Below are 22,344 nucleotides of genomic sequence, written 5' to 3'. Positions count from 1 at the left end.
ATTCTCACTCCACTATTAATCCTTCACCTGGAAAAACTCCGTCTTGAACCGCTGAATAATGCATGGCGCAATACAATTTAGCGCCGTACCCATTTCATAAAACGAATCTAAAGCGAGACTCCGAGCCATAAGGCCGGACCTGAAATATTAAAGTCGCAATAAGGCGACGGAAGATAACACATCCCGCGCCGAATTCGGCCGAAACCGCCTAATGCATTAGCCGTTAATTTTCCGGGATTGCGCGACCAATTTTTCCGAGTCGAGTTCGAACGCAAAAGTTGCATGAAAAATGCATGAGCCGCCGCTGCTCGCAGATGGAAATGCGAAACCGAGCAAAATTCGCTTGGTCAACTTGAAAGCTAACTTGTATTCGGGAAACTTTATTGAGGAAAATTTGATTTAATTTTTATAACAGCAGCAAAGAGGAATGAGTGCTGTAATTTCTTTTGATGCTGCAATATAATTTCTGTATAGCGAGTACCTTTCGGAATGAAATTTTAAACGTATCGCGAAAAACTTTCGGTTGCACACCTGAATAAGGAAAAGGGAGCCGCGAAAACGGCGCAGGAGCGGCGGCCGACGGCGGCACTTTACCAGTGTAGTTGGATAATTCGATGTGCACCACTTCAAGGAGTTACATTTATTGATTAAATTATTCCAATAAGCGTGTTTATGGGAGACAATTGCTTAATAGTTGATATTCGCGAGTCCTTCGCTTGAGTGATTCAAATATTTCGGCACTGATTGTTTGGCGGAGTGCATTCGCTGGGGACATGCAGGGGATACTCGATCGAGGTCGAGATAGAGAACAACGCCATCATTAGATTTTGGTCTTAGTTAACCTAGATTCATGCGAATTTTATTGCCGCCTACTGAGTTGAACTTTTGGCTAGTTTATAGCATCCAGAATGTCTACCCAGTGTACAACTGTCAATCCGTCAGAACAGGGTTTAATGCTCCTTCTCATAATTGACTCTAGCATCGCAAAGTTTTCAACAGTACGTTGTTTAATTGTTTACAACGAAGAACTTTTCTCAAATTCGTTCGCAGGGGAAGTTTTTTTTTTCTCTCTTATTTAACTCTTCTGGTAGGATCCTTCTAGCAATCACTCATTTTGTCATTTACCCGTTTCATTCTTAATTTTGTCAGTCCTTATTTTGGTGCTAACAAATGAACTTCAAGTCCAAAGTGCCAAAAGTTTCTAAACCGCTGGATAAAAAAGTATCCCGAACGAGTGTTAGGAGAGCAGAAGCAGATGATTGAAAAGGTGACAAAATTGTGTAATGAAAAGCAAGAAGTACTTAAAAGGGTCGTCAATTTACATGAATGATGATCTGACGAAAACGGAAAGAAAAATTCAAATCGAAATAAAAGAAGAGCCAAAAAAAGAGAAAAATAAAGGAAAAATGGTTAGAATGGGATATAAAAAATTAACTGTAGATGGCAGAAATTTTGAATGGAGTGACGAAAAGGATAGACTAGAAGGTTGAAACAAAGGCAAAGGAAAAGGAAAAGGAAAATGAATAAAGGATGCAGATAGGGAATTCGGAAAAAGGGAAACTGGTGCAAAATTAGGAGAAAAAGGGGTGAAGGGAATGTCCAAAGGTTGCCAAAAAAGGTAAAGGATTTCTGGGACTACGAGGGAATAGTAATAATAATAATAATAATAATATGTTTATTGCCCAACAGCCCATATGAACCTATTACAGAGCAATTGATACAAACTAAAGTATTATCAATACAAAAAAAAAGAAAAGTAAATAAATAAGTACAAATAAATATACCGCATACCTGAATAATAAGTCTAAATTAGGAGTTACTTAGCAAGTAGAAAACAGACGAAAAAGATAATATAAAGAAAAAAAAAATAATAATAATTCTAAACATAAGTGATAATTAATAATTACTCTCTTGCGAAGATACTTAAAGCTAAATACTTAAGATCTTTTAGATTTATATTAAAAATGTCGCAATCTTTCAGTTTGTTGTTAAAATTACTACGCATAACATTAATCGGGCTTTTTACCAAAATATTTGTGCGAGCGGTGGATAGATGCCAAGGTAAAGAGTGTCTGTTATTTACACGTGGTACATGTAAGAAGATTTTGGCCAAAAGTTCACTGCAGTCAATTTTATAATTGACGATTTTAAAAAGAAACATTACAGCACTAACTTCTCTTCTAGCATGTAAAGACGGTGTATTAAACTCTCTTTGAAGTATCAAATTGTCACATCCTCTAGCAGGGTAGGTGCCATATTTTTTAAACCATAAATATTTAAGAATTTTTTTTGAATTGATTCGATGACATTAATATAGCAATAATAGATTGGATACCAAACATATATTCCTACAAAAAATTACCATATTGAACATGTTTTAAGTTTCTTGTTGTGAAAAGAAGAAAAGGTAAGTTAATAAAAGCAAAAGGTAAAGTATAAACCCCCACCCACCCACTCTATCTCAATTGTGATGATTTTTTGTATTGGCCATTAGTCGAGGGGCGGAGCTTAACTGCAAAAATTTGCGTTTCTCCACAAACAATTATCTTGTGATTTTTTTTTTGACAACAAAAATCTTCAAACATGTTCAAATGGTAGGTTAATTTTTGTGGAAAATATGGACTTTGCAATTATGCTCCGCCTCTTGGTCTTGTATCCAATAAAAAAATCACCACAATTGAAACAGGGGTGGGTAGGTGGCGCTTAACTTTTGGCTTTTTTTTTCTTAATACTCGTATATATAGTTTTTATTTAACAACACCGTACTCAAAAACATCTTTCGCAAGGTAATTGCTAGTAGAAATGAGAGTTTTGCAATTAAGCTCCACCTCCCGGCTCACGACGAATAAAAAAAATCATTAGAATTGAGATAGGGTGGGTGGGTGGGGTTTATATTTTCATCTTTTGTTTTTCTTATTTTTTTTCTTTTTTCACAACAAGAAACTTAAAACATGTTCAAAATGGTAAAGTTACAAAAATTACAAAATCCATATATAAAGTTAAAAAAAAATTACCATATTGAACATGTTTTAAATTTCTTTTTATGAAAAGAAAAAAATGTAAGTTAATAAAAGAGAAAGGTAAAGTATAAGCCCCACCCACCCACCCTATCTCAATTGTGAGGATTTTTTTTATTGGTCGTTAGCCGAGGGGCGGAAATTAACTGCAAAATTTTCGTTTCTCAAGAATCACAAGTTAATTGCTTAACTTGTGATTCTTTTTTTGACAATAAAAATCTTAAAACATGTTCAAATTGTAGGTTAATTTTTGTGGGAAATATGGATTTCGCAATTATGCTCCGCCTCTTGATCTTGCGTCCAATGAAAAATTCAGCACAATTGAGACAGGGGTGGGTGTGTGGGGCTTCATTTGATATATAGTTTTTATTTAACAACACCGTACTCAAAAACATGTTTCGCAAGGTAATTGCTAGTACAGAAATGAGAATTTTGCAATTAAGCTCCGCCCCCCGGCTCACGACGAATAAAAAAATCATCACAATTGAGATAGGGCGGGTGGGTGGGGTTTATATTTTACCTTTTTGTTTCTTAAATTTTGTTTTCTTGTTTTCACAACAAGAAACTTAAAATATGATCAAAATGGTAAAGTTACAAAAATTGCAAAATCCATATATTCCTACAAAAATTACCATATGAACATATTTTAAGTTTCTTGTTGTGAAAAGAAGAAAATGCATAACATACATAGCCATCTTTTCACAACAGGAAACTAAAAATATGGTTAAAATGGTACATTTTTGCAAGGAAATATAGATTTTGCAATTATGGGGTGGAGTCTAATTCCAAAATTAATATTTCCTTATTCAAATTTAAAATTTTGCCCATATTTTAAATTTCATGTTGTGAAAAGAAATCCACACATGTTAAAACAAAAAGACAAAATATAAGCCCGCCCACCCGCCCTGTCTCAATTTTGATGAATCTTATCTGCAAAATACTCATTTCCTTACAAGAAATTAAAAACATGTTTTTGAGTATCGAGTTGTTCAAAGAATACTATATATATTAAGAAAAAAAGCCATATATGCATTTTCATAGGTTCAGTAGAAGTGAAGTCACGACATTGTCTAATTATAAATCCAAGCAAAGAGAGTGCATGTTTTACTACTTCATCAATATGGAACCGAAAAGAGAGCCGAAAATCAAAATAAATTCCCAAATCTTTTACAACATCACACCTGGTGACGTGTTCTCCATTTATTGTGTATTCAAATACAATAAGAGATTTTTTATTACCAAATGACACAACTTTACATTTACTAATATTCAAGAAGAAGTTATTATTAGAACACCAAATTGTAAGTTTATGTAAGTCCTCCTGAAGTTGCAAAGCATCATTAAGATCATTTATAATACAAAAAAGCTTAGCATCATCTGCATATAAAAGAATGTGACAATTCAGTGAATCAGGGAGATCATTGATAAAAACAGAAAAAAGTAGGGGCCCAAGATTGGAGCCTTGGGGAACACCGGATACTGCCTTAAAGTAGAATGATGAAAAACCATTGTAAAAAACGTATTGCAATCTATCACTTAAGTATGATCTTATAAGTTCCAAAAGTTTACCAGAAAAACCGTACGATTCTAACTTTAACAATAATAACCTGTGATCAATTCGGTCGAAGGCCTTTGCAAAGTCTGTGTAAACGGTGTCAGCTTGGGACTGATTGTCAAGTGCCTCTGAAAGAAATTGTGAAAAACATGTGAGATTTGTTTCAGTGGAGCGTTTACTCATAAAACCATGCTGTTGAGGCGTTATGTAATTCTGAATATGAAAATAGATATGCGAGTACAGAACTGTCTCAAACATTTTAGCGAAGTTTGAAATTATGGATATTGGTCGATAATTACTGACATTCGATTTTTCACCTGATTTAAATATCGGGGTAACTTTAGAGGTTATCCATTTTGAGGGAAAAGTACCAGTACTAAGAGCAACATTAAAGATTATTGACAGAGGCTGGACAAACAAACCTGCACAGTCACGTAATAGAAAGCTTGGTATTTGATCTGGCCCTGCTGTAAAAGAATTTTTAATATTACGTAAAGCAGACAAGATGTCTTTATCAGTGATTTTACTGATATTTATGGGAAGAGAGTGAAAACCAGTTGTAAATTTTTGTGACGATGAATTTTGCGACGAAGTGTAAGAAGTCTGAAAATACATAGCGAATGCATTAACTATGTCATTAGGTGAATTTAATATATTATCATTGTAAGCCATCTTACCCGGAATTCTTGTAAGACCTTTTTTTGATTTAACATAAGACCAAAATATTTTAGGATCTTTGGAAATATTTGTTTGCATAGAGTCAGTATATTTTTTGTAAGCAGCTTTTATTTGGTTTTTAATAATCTTACGGTAATATTTAAATTTAGAATAGTAAAATTCGTTAAGTGACTGTTTAAATTTTTTGTGATAATAAGATTTAAATTTAATATTTTTAATAATAGAGAAATCGAACCAAGATGGGTACTGTAATTTATCTTGATGATTATGATATACTGGAATATGCTTATCCAAAACTTGATATAAAATGTCATAAAAACGCTCGATTAGAAGATCAATGTCATCAGAAGTATTTAAAACTGACCAATCAATGTTGCACAGATCACGATAGAGGAAGTGAAACCTGGCTTTTTTAAAGTTATATACACTAGTATTAGGTGAATTATTAGTGGGGAAGCTATTAAACGTAGTGTTAGTTATGTTAACCACAATTGAGAGAGCAGGGTGGTAGCTGTCCTCTACAACGAAAGGGGAATCATCGTGTTTGACAGAACAATCAACATTGGCAAAAACAAGATCTAGTAGCCTGCTGTTTCTATTTTTAATAATATTGTATTGCTCTAAATTTAAAAATTTACAAAAATTATTAAGAGTATTAACAAGAATATTATCATTGTTTATTATGAATTCTGGAACGTTAAAGTCACCCAGTAATAAGAAATTTTCATTTGTATTAAAGTTATCTTCAAAATATTCACAAAACCTTAACAACTCATTAAGTGATGGAGTTCTACAAAAATAAACAACAAAAATGTGTAAAAAGGTACCATTTAAAAAACATTTACAACCTACAATTTCAATCATATCTAGATCATTCCGTAACTGACTTAAATCAACAATTGTCACAGGTATATGGGTTCTCAAAGCAAGCAAAACACCACCTCTTCTGGACATGTTCAATGCATTATAATTACGGTCACATCTAAAAATTGTATATAAGTGAGGAGGGAAAATTTCGGAATCAGAAATAGAGTCTTGTAACCAAGTCTCTGTGATGCAAATAATGTCATAAGTTAAATCTAAAACCGAAATTGAAAGTTGGCTTAGTTTGTTTCGAATACTCCGTGTATTTTGATAATATAAAGAAGTATATGAAATGTTGGGCTTTACGATTTTAAATGATTGGATACTTTTATAATGCGCGGAATACCTTTGACGAACTTAATTTGAAGATCGCTCTCCCCTTCAGCTTCTCTACGTTGTAACTCTTGCTTCACATTCCGAAAATATGCATTTTGTTTCGGGGTTTTGTCAGAGGATACCTTTACATTATGAAAACTCTGACTGTTCTGTATTCTGTTACGGTTTTCTTTTACCTTACGCAACACAGAACGGACATGGTCCGGATTTTCCAGAATAATACGAATAGGACGCGGTAGGGACCTATTGGGATCAAATTTGCCTAGTCGATTACACTTAAGGACAGTTGTAGTTGGTTCATCCATATTTCCGAATTCGGCCAAAAATTCTTTCACGTAATCTAAGTCCTTAGAGATCTTTACTGCGGACTGCAATGTGGATGATTGCTCAGGAATACCATAAAATATCAAATTAGATTTACGAATCTGACGATCAGTCACTTCTTGAACAATTTCTTCGTAGTTGGTATCAGCGGGGACATAATTTCGCTTCCAGTAGTTGTTTTTGTAGAGTTTTTACCGAGTCTGATAACTTATCAATCAGTAACTTAAGTTGAGGAATAATTTCACAGCACTTGCAAGGAGATGCGGTGTTTGATTTTACAAGATTTCTGCAAGTATGACACTTCCATTCAAGACCGGTTATAGATTTAAAATTGTCGTATTGGCCCTTAGATATGTCTACACATTTAATGTGATAACACACACCACACTGCGTACATTTTAGTCCTGGGACTGTGGGAGTTATGAAATTATCGCACGTAATGGGAATTCGAAAACAAATGCAAGAATTGGAAAAGGGACTTGCTTACAAAAAACTCTGTAGGAAAAATTTAAACTTAGCCCCGCCCACCCACCCCTTCTTTCGTTTTTTTTTTGTTTTGAAATCAGCAATAAACCTTGTAGCAAATGCTTGGTAAAAATTACGATTAGCGTTTTCTTCTTTTTTTTAACAGTCTTGCCCCGCCCACCCACCCTGCCTCCATTTTAGAGATTAATTTTACCTGGTCTGATTGAAAGGTGGGTCTTATACTCAACAGAAATAAAATCGCCAATGAGAAAAGCTCGAGAGGGTGGAGCTAATACATGATAACAAACGATTGATTTTTGCTAATAGACATACCCCCTAAATAAATAAAGGGTGGGTGGGTCTAGTATTCGTTGAGATATGACGGATTCTAGCAAATGACATATCTTCTAAGAAAATAAACGGTAGGTGGGCGGGGCTAGTAATTGTAAGTAAGACTAATTGTGGCAAATGAGGTACCCTTTACGAAAATAAAGAGTGTATGGGCGGGACTAAAACTTGATAAGATAAGACTGAACAATAGTAAGAGTGGTGACTGGAATGAAGAGAGGGTGGATGGGTGGGGCTATTGCTTGCCTATAAAAGACTCTCTAGGAAAAATTTAACTTAGCCCCGCCCACCTACCCATTCTGTCATTTTTTTCTTTTGAAATAAGGAATAAATCTTGTAGCAAATACAAGAGAGAGAAAAGAGCATCAAAAGACAAAGCAAATAACAAAGAAGGGAAAATATTGAGGAAGATAATAGAAGAAATGGGTTGAGAAATTTTGAGGGGGCTAGAGGAGAGTCAATTATAGACTACGGGATTGTCAACGAAGAGGCGTGGGAAGAAATAGAGAGTTTCAAAGTGGGGAAAAGGGTAGAATTAGAACACAGGCCACTAGAAATAAAAATCAAAGGAAAGGAGCAAGAGTACGAAAAACAAGAGAGAAGAAACTAAAGAAATGAAATAGAAATATGAATATGGGATGAAGAGGTAATTCAAAGATACAGAAGTAGACTAAAAAAAGAAATTCAAAGTAAAAGAAGATATAGAAGCTATGATAGCAGAATGTTGGAAAGAATTAAGGAAGGCGGGGGGAAACAGAACAAAACAGAAAAGTATTATGAAGGAAAGGGATATGCATGTGAAGAAATAGAGAGAATAAGAGAAATGGGAACGAGTATGAAAGAAAAACTGGGCTTTTATTTAGTTATTTTTTTTTTTAATATACGAAATCTTCTTTTCGCAACAAAAAACTAAAAACAAATTTAATTATCGTGTTGCTCAAAGAAAACTATGTAACTAAAAAAGTTCCTATCTCAATTGTGATAAATTTTTGATTCGTTGTCAGACTGAGGGGCAGAGCGTAACAATTGCACAATACACATTTCCCTACAAAAATTTTGAACATGTTTTAAGTTTCTTGTTGTGAAAAAAAGATTATGTATATTAAGAAGAAAGGGCAAAATATATGCCCCGCCCACCCACCCTATCGCAATTGTAATGATTTTTTTTATTCGTTGTCAGACCGTGGGGCGGAACGTAATAACTGCAAAATACAGATTTTCTTACAAAAATTTTGAACATGTTTTAAATTTTTTGTTGTAAAAAGAAGACTACGTATATTAAGAAACAAGGGAAAATATAAGCCCCACCCACCCACCCTATCTCAATTGTAATGATTATTTTTATTCGTTGACAGACCGAGAAGCGGAGTTTGATTGCAAAATCCATATTTCTCCACAAAATTTTACTCTTAGTTTTAAGAACATATTTCCTATGGTAATTTCTTGTGGAAAAATGAGGATTTAGCAACTAAGCTTCGCTGTCGGCTCACGATGAATAAAAAAATTATCACAAGTAAGAGGGGGTGGGTGGGCGGGGTATATATTTTGTACAATTTTCCTTAATATACGAAGTCTTTTTTTCCCAACAAGAAACTAAAAACATGTTGAACTATTGTGTTGTTCACAGAAAGCTATATATTTATATTAAAAATAGAAGAAAACAAAAATTAAGCACGACCCACCTACAAAATTCGGAAATCGAAAAACAAAGACGTGAGATGTTAAAAGATAATGGAAGAATCTAAAAGTGAATTTTCGTCACCGCCTACTTCTGTTAGTCTTGAAAAAGTTAGTAAAAATGGAAAAAAGAAATGGCGAATAGTTATTGATTATAGATTACTTCATCATTAAATTGTAGACGATAAATTTCCCTTATCAGACATTACAGACATTTTACGTTCATTATCGGGAGTTGGGAGCGATATATTTTCTCACTTAGATTTCAGTCAGAGATACTGACAGGTAAATTTAGATGTACAAAGTCGTCTTATACAATATTTACTACAAACCAAGGACAATTTCAAATTAAACAGTTCCCGATTTGCTTAAAGAGCTGCATCTTTGTAGCAAAGATATAGACAAATGAGGATTTTGGCAACTAAGCTACGCCCCTTGACTCACGATGAAAAAAAAAATCGTCACAATTGAGAAGGGGTGGGTGGGCGGGGCTTTTATTTCGTACGTTTCTTTAATATACGAAATCTTCTTTTCGCAACAAGAAACTAAATACATATTTAACCATCATGTTGTTCAAAGAAAACTATATGTAACTAAAAAAAAGTCCCGATCTCAATTGTGATGAATTTTTTATTCGTTATCAGACCGAGGGTCGGAGCGTAACAATTGCATAATACACATTTCCCTACAAAAATTTTGAACAAGTTTTAAGTTTCTTGTTGCGAAAAAAAGATTGTGTATATTAAGAAGACAGGACAAAATATATGCCCCACCCACCCACCCTATCGCAATTGTAATGATTTTTTTTATTCATTGTCAGACCGAGGGGCGGAACGTAATAACTGCAAAATACATATTTTCTTACAAAAAATTCAAATATGTTTTAAATTTCTTGTTGTGAAAAGAAGACTACGTATATTAAGAACAAAAGGCAAAATATAAGCCCGCCCACCCGCCCTATGTCTATTGTGATGATTTTTTTTTATATTCGTGTTTTAGTTTCTAAAAATAAGAAAAATCATCACAATTGAGATGGGGTGGGTGGGCGGGGTTTATATTTTGATTTGAACTAACTGGTGGCTATTTTCAACAAGATAACGCTACAGTCCATTCTGCACATGTAACGTAAAATTATCTGCAACGATTTTTTGATGACAATAATAAGCACATAAACAGGATATTCTATGGCCAGCGGGTTCATCCGATTTAACTTCTCTCGTTTTCTCTGTGTCTGGATATCTGAAGAAGTCAGTTTTTTGATCGTAGAATGGAGAATGTGGATGAACTAATGGAGGAAATTACGAAATCTGTACTGGATTAACATAAATCAAGGAATGCATCAGATTAGATGGAAACAGTAGACAAATTAAGTAGACGACACACTAAATTGATTTTTAGATTTCTCAAGTTTAATTGCTTTCTTCCCCATGTGAAAATCAAAAGAAATTGGTACCGAAATGAGATACTTAAATGCAGAAAGTTGATTTCGCAACGGTTTTTTTGTAACACAATAGCAACTTTCTGCTAAATATTTCACTTGTTGATTTATTACCAAACTAACATAATTACGTGCCTTTATTTCACTATTGAAAATAAGTTTTCCGTGTTACGTACCTGAAATTTTCTGCAAATATTAATAAAATAAATTAAAAATCCAATAAAACGTTTTTAGCCACCTAATGAATCAACCGACCTTACTTAATATAACCAAAATTATCCCAATGAAACAGTTGCTTAATACATAAAGAACTGCTCTTCCCATTAGCATTAATTTAAACTTTAAGTAACATCTCATTACGTTACACAAAAATTACCTTTTTTAAAAATTCTAAATTTTGATATCCTTCTCTCTTAATTAATTTCATTTGTGGTATTATTCCACGACTGTCTCTTTCTCAAGCACTACCGTAATTTCCTAATGATGAATTAAAAATGATGTATTTGCCTAACCGTGACGGTTTCCCTTGCATTTGGCTAAATAATACAACCCACCCCACTTTCAACCACTCATAACTATAAATACGGTTACAACCTCTTCGACAGACATCACAAACCCAAACAAACCACAATCAACATGTTCGCTCTATTCGCATTATCGCTAGTTTGCTTCCAAGCTTACTATGTATCGTGTGAAGAATATTTTGTGCCAGAGAACATCAGCGTAGATGAAATCATCAAGAACGACCGTCTAACGAGAAACTATTTGGACTGCGTTCTGGAAAAGGGTAAATGCACGTCGGAGGGAGAGCAACTGAAAAGTAAGTACATTTTTCGTTTTAGTCGTATTCCGAATTTGTGGTTATTTCAGAGGCGATCCCCGAGATTCTACAAAATCGGTGCTCCAAGTGCAGCGAAAAGCATAAGGCGGCTGTAAAGAAAGTGCTTCACCACTTGATTGAGAAGAAGCCAGAATGGTGGAAGGAAGTTGAGGGTAAATTTGACCCACAAGGCGACTATAAGAAAAAGTACGACGACTACTTGGCGAAAGAAGGATTGGTTTATTAGTTGGTTTGTGTTGTATATTTGTTATATCCTTGCACTAGTCTACCAGTCACGTTATTTCCATGTAAAAAACGATGTTTATGATAATTATTTACACAATACAATGTAGTTCCAAATCAATAAAACGTTCATAAGTTAGTGTGTCGTTTTGTTTTGAAGACGCTATCCTCAAAGTGCATTTAGACCCATAAACTCCACCACCCCCCATCTCTCTTCATTAATTACCATCGTTAATCGTTCTAACACGCTAATTGAAATTATTCTCAGTTTCCATCGCTATAATCAGTCGTAATGCACTGGTAATTCGTCGCGGTACCGGCATACATCAGAGCTCCCAATTTGAATGTCACACATCCGAGTAAGGGACGGATGGGTGGAATGGGGAGAGAAACATGGGGATGGGTCGTGTACCTAATACACGAAACGTTTCAATCAAGTTATTATGCAATTTGAACTATTTAATTCCCGCACAGAGGTACCCGAGTTGCTTCGGATCAAAGCGACAACCAAAAGTTTCGAATATTGGTTGTAATAGTTGTTTTCATTTAAGAATATTCCCTTCTGAGTACCAAACTAATCGGTCTTTATATTATTTAGATAATAGCTATTTAATTGTTTCCTTATTTATCGCAATATTACAATTTCTTTTGTTTTTATATGTCTGCAAATATTTTATTTCCCTTGCATCAACCACCATATTTTATTTCTCTAGTGCATGGCCAACATGTGATTCTCCTACTTTGCTTTTTGTTTCTTTTATTATCTCATCCATCACAAGTGTAAATAATGTAGGACTCTGGACTCCTCCTTGTCTCAACGCATCCTTCGTGCCAAACTCTTCAGATTCCATATTGTTTGTTCTGGGTAATTTCTGGTATTTTTATACAGAATTTTGACTTTTATGTGCCTCTTGTTTTAAGAGTTTGTCATAGTTTTTCTTGTCGTACTATATCAAACGTCTTTTGTCTCAATTTTTAGGAACTTCTCCTTTTTCACATGCAATATTTATAATTTCTGGATTTCATTGACTACTTTGCAAAAATTGGATAGACTATACATGCAAAACGCACTAAAATATATCGACTTTCCCTGTGGAAGTATTCGTTTATTCAAAATTGACGTATTCCATTTTGGGCGACTTTACTCTATATTGCAAAAAAAAATTGTTTATTCAGTATATCGTCAGTAACAAGAGCATTGAAATTCCCCTTTAAATACAACGAATATAGTGGATTTTATTGATTACTTTGCTAAATTTTGTTAAACTATACATGTTTAGACAATTTTTCCTCAAAACGCACTAAAATACACAACTTTCCGTACGGAAATATTCGTCTATTCAAAATTGACGTATTCCACTTTAGGTGACTTTACTATGTATTACAAAATAAAAAAAAAATGTTTTTTCAGTATATCGTCCAGTAACAAAAACATTGAAATTCCCTCTAAACACACCGAATATAGAGTGGATTTCATTGACTACTTTGCAAAATTCGGGTAGACTATACATGTTTAGACAATTTTTAATCAAAACGTACTAAAATATATCGACTTTCCATATGGAAGTATTCGTTTATTCAAAATTGACATTTACCATTTTGGGCGACTTTACTCTATTTTGCGAAATAAAAATTTGTTTTTTCAGTATATCGTCCAGTAACAAAAGCATTGAAATTCCCCTTTAAATACAACGGATAGAGTGGATTTTATTGACTACTTTGCCGAATTTTGTTAATTTATGTATCTTTAGACAATTTTGCTCAAAACGCACTAAAATACACAACTTTCCCTACGGAAGTATTCGTCTATTCAAAATTGACGTATTCCACTTTAGGTGGCTTTACTCTCTATTACAAAATAAAAAAGAATGTTTTTCAGTATATCGTACATATTGAAATTCCCTTTAAACACAGCAGATATATAGTGGATTTCATTGACTACTTTGTAAAATTTGGCTAAATTATACATGTTTAGACAATTTTTACTCAAAACGCACTAAAATAGATCGACTTTCACAATGTAAGTATTCGTTTATTCAAAATTGACATATTCCATTTTGGGAGACTTTACTCTATGCTGCAAAATAAAAATTTGTTTTTTAAGTATATCGTCCAGTAACAAAAGCATTGAAATTCCCCTTTAAATACAACGAATGTAGTGGATTTTATTGACTACTTTGCCAAATTTTGTTAAACTATATATCTTTAGATAATTTTTCCTCAAAACGCACTAAAATATACAACAAATATTCGTCTATTCAAAATTGACGTATTCCTCTTTAGGTGACTTTACTCTATATTACAAAATAAAAAAACATGTTTTTTCAGTATATCGTGCAGTAACAAAAACATTGAAATTTCCTTTAAACACAGCGAATATATAGTGGATTTCATTGATTACTTTACAAAATTTGGATAGACTATACATATTTAGACAATTTTTACTCAAAACGCATTAAAATATATCGACTTTCCCTATGGAAATATTCGTTTATTCAAAATTGACGTATTCCACTTTAGGTGATTTTACTCTAGAATACAAAATAAAAAAATAATGTTCTTTCAGTATATCGTCCAGTAACAAAAACATTGAAATTCTCTTTAACACAGCGAATATATATTGTGGATTTCATTGACTACTTCGCAAAATTTGGATAGACTATACATGTTTAGACAATTTTTAATCAAAACGCAGTAAAATATATCGACTTTCCATATGGAAGTATTCGTTTATTCAAAATTGACCTATTCCATTTTGGGCGACTTTACTCTATATTGCAAAATAAAAATTTGTTTTTTCAGTATATCGTCCAGTAACAAAAGCATTGAAATTCCCCTTTAAATACAACGAATATAGTGGATTTTATTGATTACTTTGCCAAATCTTATTAAACTGTATATCTTTAGACAATTTTTCCTCAAAAGGCATTAAAATACACAACTTTCCGTACGGAGATACTGGTCTATTCAAAATTGACGTATTCCACTTTAGGTGACTTTACTCTATATTACAAAATAAAAAAAAAATGTTTTTTCAGTATATCGTCCAGTAACAAAAACATTGAAATTCCCTTTAAATACAACGAATATAGTGGATTTTATTGACTACTTTGCCAAATTTTGTTAAACTATATATCTTTAGACAATTTTTGCTCAAAACGAGCTAAAATACACAACTTTCCGTACGGAAATATTCGTCTATTCAAAATTAACGTATTCCACTTTAGGTGACATTACCCTATATTACAAATTTAAAAAAAAAATATTTTCACTATATCGTCCAGTAACAAAAATATTGAAATTCCCTTTAAACACAGCGAGTATATAGTAGATTTCATTGACTACTTTACAAAATTTGAGTAGATTATACATGTTTAGACAATTTTTACTCAAAATGCACTAAAATATATCGACTTTCCCAATGGAAGTATTCGTTTATTCAAAATTGACATATTGCATTTCGGGCGATTTTACTCTATATTGCAAAATAAAAATGTTGTTTTTTCAGTATATCGTCCAGTAACAAAACTATTGAAATTCCTCTTTAAATACAACGAATATAGTGGATTTTATTGACTACTTTGCCAAATTTGGGTAAACTATAGATGTTTAGACAATTTTTAATCAAAACGTACTAAAATATATCGACTTTCCGTATGGAAGTATTCGTTTATTCAAAATTGACGTATTTGATTTTGGGCGACTTTACCCTATACTGCAAAATAAAAAAATGTTTTTTCAGTATATCGTCCAGTAACAAAAACATTGAAATTCCCTTTAAACATAGCAAATATATAGTGGATTTCATTGACTAGTTTGTAAAATTTGGATAGACTATACATGTTTAGACAATTTTTAATCAAAACGCACTAAAATATAGCGACTTTCCGTATGGAAGTATTCGTTTATTCAAAATTGACGTATTTGATGTTGGGCGACTTTACCCTATACTGCAAAATAAAAAATTGTTTTTTCAATGTATCGTCCAGTAACAAAAGCATTGAAATTCCCCTTTAAATACAACGAATATAGTGGATTTTATTGACTACTTTGCCAAATTTTGTTAAACCATATATCTTTAGACAATTTTTTCTCAAAACGCACTAAAATACACAACTTTCCGTATAGAAGTTTTCGTCTATTCAAAATTGACATATTCCACTTTAGGTGACTTTCCTCTATATTACAAAACAAAATTAAATGTTTTTTCAGTATATCGTCCAGTAACAAAAACATTGAAATTTCCTCTAAACACAGCGAATATATAGTGGATTTCATTGACTACTTTGCAAAATTTGGACAGACTATACATGTTTAGACAATTTTTAATCAAGACGCACTAAAATACATCGACTGTCCCTATGGAAGTATTCGTTTATTCAAAATTGGCGTATTCCATTTTGGGCGACTTTACTCTATACTGCAAAATAAAAATTTGTTTTTTCAGTATATGGTCCAGTAACAAAAGCATTAAAATTCCCTTTTAAATACAACGAATATAGTGGATTTTATTGACTACTTTGTCAAATTTCGTTAAACTATATATATTTAGACAATTTTTCCTCAAAACGCACTAAAATACACGACTTTCCGTACGGAAATATTCGTCTATTCAAAATTGACGTATTCCACTTTAGGTGACTTTACTCTATATTACAAAATAAAAAAAAATGTTTTTTCGGTATATCGTCCAGTAACAAAAACATTGAAATTCCCTTTAAACACAGCGAATATATAGTGGATTTCATTGACTACTTTGCAAAATTTGGGTGGACTATACATGTTTAGACAATTTTTAATCAAAACGCACTAAAATATATCGATTTTCCCAATGGAAGTATTCGTTTATTCAAAATTGACGTATTCTATTTTGGGTGACTTTACTCTATACTGCAAAATAAAAAGTTGTTTTTCCTCATCTGATTTATAATCACCTCTATATCTTCTTGTTGGCACTGCTATACTTTCATTACTTAAAGTTCTTTTTTTTGGTACTTGTTTTTGCTCTTCTCTCTGACTTCCTCTGATTTAGCTATTTAATATTTGTTCGAAGTAGGTACTGTTTCCATCCTCTTAATTTTCCTTCATCGTCGCCTATTAAGTTGCCTTCTATATTCTATATCTTTTATATATTGCGTAGATTCCTGTTTTGTTGGCTTCGTTTTGTATATTTTTATAAAAGTTTCTATCTCTATATCTGATATAAACCCTATATTTCCTCTGCGTCAATTCAAATACGATGATTTTTTGCCCTTCTTAGCGTTTCTGCTCTCGTTTGCTGGTTTCAGCAATATAGATATTTTCTTATCTTTTCCATATTTAACAATGCTTATCATTTCGTCTATATCCATCTTCCTATCAATGTTTAGTTAGTTATGAGTTTCTAAGAAATCTCATTTCAAGTCTAAATATAGTCAACCCGTGATTTAAAATAAACTGCAGTTTAATAATGCGCTTACGCGAAAACTGCCACCATAACCCAAACCAACTACCCCACAACCCATTTTCCCTCGCTTCCATCCACCACTTCCCCCCACCCCTGCCAAAATTTGGTCCTTCGAGCCGGAGCGGCGGATCAATCGCGCACATCTCCCGTGCAACCAGGTCCGGGTTGAGTGGATTTATTTCGGAATTATTTAACGTGATGGGTGTGCTTATGCAATTTAAATTCGTCACATAGCCGGCGGGCCGAGTCGGTCAATAAAGTCGTCGGAAAAATATGAAACATTCATAACGAGGAAACGGCTGGAGCGATGCCTTCGTCATGTGATGTAATAGGGTAAATATGAAATGCTAATATTTGAAAGTTAGAAATTATATTTTAAATTGAACTGTCCAATATGCGAGGCTCGATAAAAATGATTTCGGGACGCCGAGAGCGCTCGCTTTAGCATGGACGTCTGGTTTTACGCAGTCGAAATTCGGAGGGTGTCCTCTCGGAATCATAACGAGGGCTCATCACTGTGGCTCGACGCGGTTTGAAGTGACGTCACCAAATTGTTGAAAGAGAAGTATAAATAAAATTTGATTAAATCGTGAATAATTGTCATCCGGAACCCGAAAGTTGGAGCGCGATGGGCGATTTTTGCGCTAATTCGCGGCGCTGTATTTAATGCGATGCAATCTAAATTGATATAAATGAATTTGGTCGGACGATGATGGCGATATAGATAGAATAAAACGTGATCTATTTTCGTACTTGCCATACATTCGTTACAATTAAAGAATTCGTGTTGTGTCAGAGCGCGGATCGCAAATATAATTTGCGAAGCAGCGCTTTCAACGGGTCAAGTGTCAATTTGCCATGTTTTAACGTCGTTGTCCACATTAGACGATGGCGTTTACGCTGTTATTGTCGACGGAGGGACTTTGGGAACAAAGGACCCGAGCCGGATCGCCGAACAGGATTTCGCTGATGGGACAAAGGGTAGAGCGAACTCGGGATGATTTTAATAATGTGATGAAAATTTAGAGTTTGGCGAATTAGTGGGAGGTGTGGGAGTGGCGTAATGAGGAAGGGAAGGTGGTTGCGATAAGGGTTTTTCGGAAAGTCTGGACTAAGTTCGATGGAAAAATCACAAATAAATTTCTCAGGACAGGTAATTAACCGAATATTGATATTTTTATAATTCATATAATTTGTAGTAAAAAATACTTTCAGCTGTAGTATAGAAAAACAAGTTGACTTTGGTCCTTTCTGTCATACACCTTTAGCTTCTAATACCTGCTAGCAGGATCAGATCGGACCATCTAGAAATCCGGAATTTTCCAGAGGAATCCAAATATTATATGCTTTTAAATAAAGTAAAATTTAGGCCTTTTTCCCGCGCTAATCCAACAGATCCGATCCGACCTCGATCACGAAACAGATTCTTTCAAATTAGTTTAAAAACAAGAAAAAGAATTTCCGATATTCTTTCAAACTACTTCAAAAACAAAATTCAAGTGGTGCCCGAGATTCTTTCAAATTACTTCAATTATAAAACGCAAGGGGTCACACAGATTCTTTTAAATTACTTCAAAAACAACACCCACAGAGAGTCCCCAAGATTCTTTCAAATTACTTCTAAAACAAGACCCACAGGGGGTCCCCGAGATTCTTTCAAATTACTTCAAAAACAAAACAAAAGGGGACCCCGAGATTCTTTTAAATTGCTTCAAATACAAGATACAAGAGGTCCCCGAGATTGTATCAAATTACTTCAAAAACAAAACACAAATGGTCCCCGAGATTCTTTCAAACTACTTCAAAAACAAAACATAAGGGATCCCCGAGATATTTTTAAATAACTTCAAATACAATGCACATGAAGACGTCAAGATTGTTTAAAATTACTTCACAAACAAAACGCAGAGGAGGCACCTGAAAACCTTTCAAATTACTTCAAAAACAGAACAAAAAGTTTTCCCGAGATTCTTTCAGATTACTTCAAAAACAAGACTCGCAGGGGGTTCCCGAAGTTCTTTCAAAGTACTTCACAAACAAGGATTCACCGAGATACTATTAAATTGCTTCAAATGCAGTACACATAAAGACCTCAATGCTCTTTTAAATTACTTCAAAAACAAACACAGAAGGGTCCGGAGATTCTTTCAAATTACCTCAAAGACAAAACAAAAGGGGTCCACGACATTCTTTTAAATTACTTCAAATACAAGACATAAAAGGTCCCCGACATTTTTCCAAACTACTTCAAAAACAAAGCACAAGTGGTTCCCGAGATATTTTTAAATAACTTCAAATACAAGATATAAGACCTCAAGATTCTTTAAAATCACTTCAAAAACAAAACGCAGAGGCGGCACCCGAGAGTCTTTTAAATTACTTCAAAAACAGAACACAAAGGGTTCCCGAGGTTCTTTCAAATGACTTCCAAAAGAAGACCCACAGAGGGTCCCCGAGATTTTTTCAAATTACTTCAAAAACCAAACAAAAGGGGATTCCGAGATTCTTTTAAATTACTTCAAATACAAGATACATGAGGTCCCCGAGATTATATCAAATTACTTCAAAAACTAAACACAAATGGTTCCCGAGTTTCTTTCAAATTACTTCATAAACAACACCCCCAGGGGGTCCCGAGATTCTTTCCAACTGCTTCAAAAACAAAACACAAGAGATCCCCGAGATATTTTTAAATAACTTCAAATACAATGCACATGAATACGTCAAGATTGTTTAAAATTACTTCAAAAACAAAACGCAGAGGAGGAATCTGAGATCTTTCAAATTACTTCAAAAACAAGACTCGCAGGGGGTTCCCGAAGTTCCTTATAAGTACTTCACAAACAAGGAGTCCCCGAGATACTATTGAATTGCTTCAAATGCAGTACACAGAAAGACCTCAAAGCTCTTTCAAATTACTTCAAATACAAGACCCAGAGGGATCCCGAGATTCTTTCAAATTATCTCAAAAACAAAACAAAAGGGGTCCACGAGATTCTTTTAAATTACTTCAAATACAAAACACAAATGGTCCCCTGATTATTCCAAATTACTTCAAAAACAAGATCCACAGTGGGCCCCGACATTCTTTCGAACTTCTTCAAAAACAAAACACAAAGGGGCAGCGAGATATTTTTAAATAACTTCAAAAAAAATACACATAAAGACCTCATGAATCTTTAAAATTACTTCAAAAACAAAACGCAGAGGAGAGACCCGAGAGTCTTTTAAATTACTTCAAAAACAGAACAGAAAGGTTTCCCGAGATTCTTTCAAATTACTTCTAAAATAAGACCCACGGGGTATTCCCGAGATTTTTTCAAATTGCCTCAAAGATAAAACACAGGGGATCCTCGAGATTCTTTCAAATTACTTCAAAAACAAAACTCACAGGAGGTTCTCGAGATTCTTTCAAAGTACTTCACAAACAAAACATAAGGGGCATCTAAGAAGGTTTCAAATTACTTCAGAAACAAGACACAAAAAGATCCCCGAGATTCTCTCATATTACTTCAAAAACAAAATACAAGTGATTCCCAAGATTCTTTCAAATTACTTAAAAAACAAGACCCACAGGAGGTTCCCGAGATTCTTTCAAACTTCTTCAAAAACAAGACCCACAGGGGGTCCCCGAGATTCTTTCAAACTACTTCAAAAACAAAACAAAAGGGGTTCCCGAGATACTTTTAAATAACTTCAAATAAAATACACCGAAATATCCCAACACTCCTTCAAATTAGTACAAAAACAAGACGCAGACGAGGCACCCGAGAGTTTTTACAATTACTTGAAAAACAAAACACAAAGGGTTCCCGAGATTCTTTCAAATTACTTCAAAAACAAAACAATAGAGGTCCCCGAGATTCTTTTAAATTACTTCAAATACAAGATACAAGAGGTCCCCCAGATTCTTTCAAATTACTTCAAAAATAAAACACAAGGGGTCGTCGAGATTCTTTTAAATTACTTCAAAAACAAGACCCACAGAGGGTCCCCAAGATTCTTTCAAATTACTTTGAAAATAAGACCCACAGGGGGTTCCCGAGATACCTTCAAATTACTTCAAAAACAAAACAAAAGGGGTCTCCGACATTTTTTTAAATTACTGCAAATACAAGACACAAGAGGTCCCCAAGTTTCTTAAAAATTACGAGAAATAAAACGGAAGGGGTCCCCGAGATTCTTTCAAATTACTTAAAAAACAAGACCCACAGGAGGTTCCCCAAATTCTTTCAAACTTCTTCAAAAACAATACCCACAGGGGCTCCATAAGATTCTTTCAAACTACTTCAAAAACAAAACACAAGGATTTCCCGAGATACTTTTAAATAACTTCAAATACAATAGACAGAAACATTCCAAGATTCTGTCAAATTACTACAAAAACAAGACGCAGATGAGGCACCCGAGAGTTTTTACAATTACTTGAAAAACAAAACACAAAGGGTTCACGAGATTCTTTCAAATTACTTCGAAAATAAGACCCACGTGGGTTTTCCGAAATTCTTTCAAATTACTTAAAAAACAACACAAAACAGGTCCCCGAGATTCTTTTAAATTACTTCAAAAACAAGACCCACAGGAGTTCACCGAGAATCTTTTAAATTACTTCAAAAACAAAACACAAGGGTTCCCTGAGATACTTTTAAATGAATTCAAATACAATACACAGAAAGACTCCAAGATTCTTTCAAATTACTTCAAAAACAAGACACAGAGGAGGCACCCGAGAGTCTTTCAAATTACTTCAAAAATAAAACACAAAATGTTCACGAGATTCTTTCAAATTACTTCGAAAATAAGACCCACACGGGGTTCCCGAGATTTTTTCAAATTGCTTTTAACACAAGACCCACAGGGGGTTCCCGAAATTCTTTCAAATTACTTCAAAAACAAAACAAAATGTGTCCCCGAGATTCTTTTGAATTACTTCAAATACAAGACACAAGAAGTCCTCGAGATTCTTTGAAATTACTTCAAAAATAAAACACAAGGTGTTCACGAGATTCTTTCAAATCACTTCAAAAACAAGACCCACAAGAGATCCCCGAGATTCTTTCAAATTACTTCAAAAACAAAACACAATTGGTCCCCAAGATACTTTTAAATAACTTCAAATACAATACACAGTAA

The 22,344-nt window shown here is 33.8% G+C and overlaps 2 protein-coding genes across 2 annotated transcripts in view; one reads left to right on the top strand and one right to left on the bottom strand.

Moving 5' to 3' along the window:
• The window catches only part of LOC135123342 (dorsal root ganglia homeobox protein), a 146,114-nt gene that overhangs the window by 44,523 nt on the left and 79,247 nt on the right, over positions 1-22,344 (bottom strand). The gene's annotated exons all lie outside the window — the stretch shown is intronic.
• On the top strand, positions 11,272-11,869 carry LOC135123343 (ejaculatory bulb-specific protein 3-like). Its single transcript, XM_064047903.1, has 2 exons — positions 11,272-11,522; positions 11,573-11,869. The coding sequence occupies exons 1-2, from the start codon at positions 11,339-11,341 to the stop codon at positions 11,767-11,769; spliced, it is 381 nt and encodes a 126-aa protein (XP_063903973.1). The 5' UTR covers positions 11,272-11,338; the 3' UTR covers positions 11,770-11,869.

This window comes from Zophobas morio, unplaced genomic scaffold (genome assembly GCF_036711695.1).
Source record: "Zophobas morio isolate AGI-343-1 ecotype UQ-CSIRO unplaced genomic scaffold, CSIRO_AGI_Zmor_V1 ptg000006l, whole genome shotgun sequence".
NCBI classification, from domain to species: domain Eukaryota; kingdom Metazoa; phylum Arthropoda; class Insecta; order Coleoptera; family Tenebrionidae; genus Zophobas; species Zophobas morio.
This window is presented reverse-complemented; position numbering and strand designations above follow the sequence as displayed.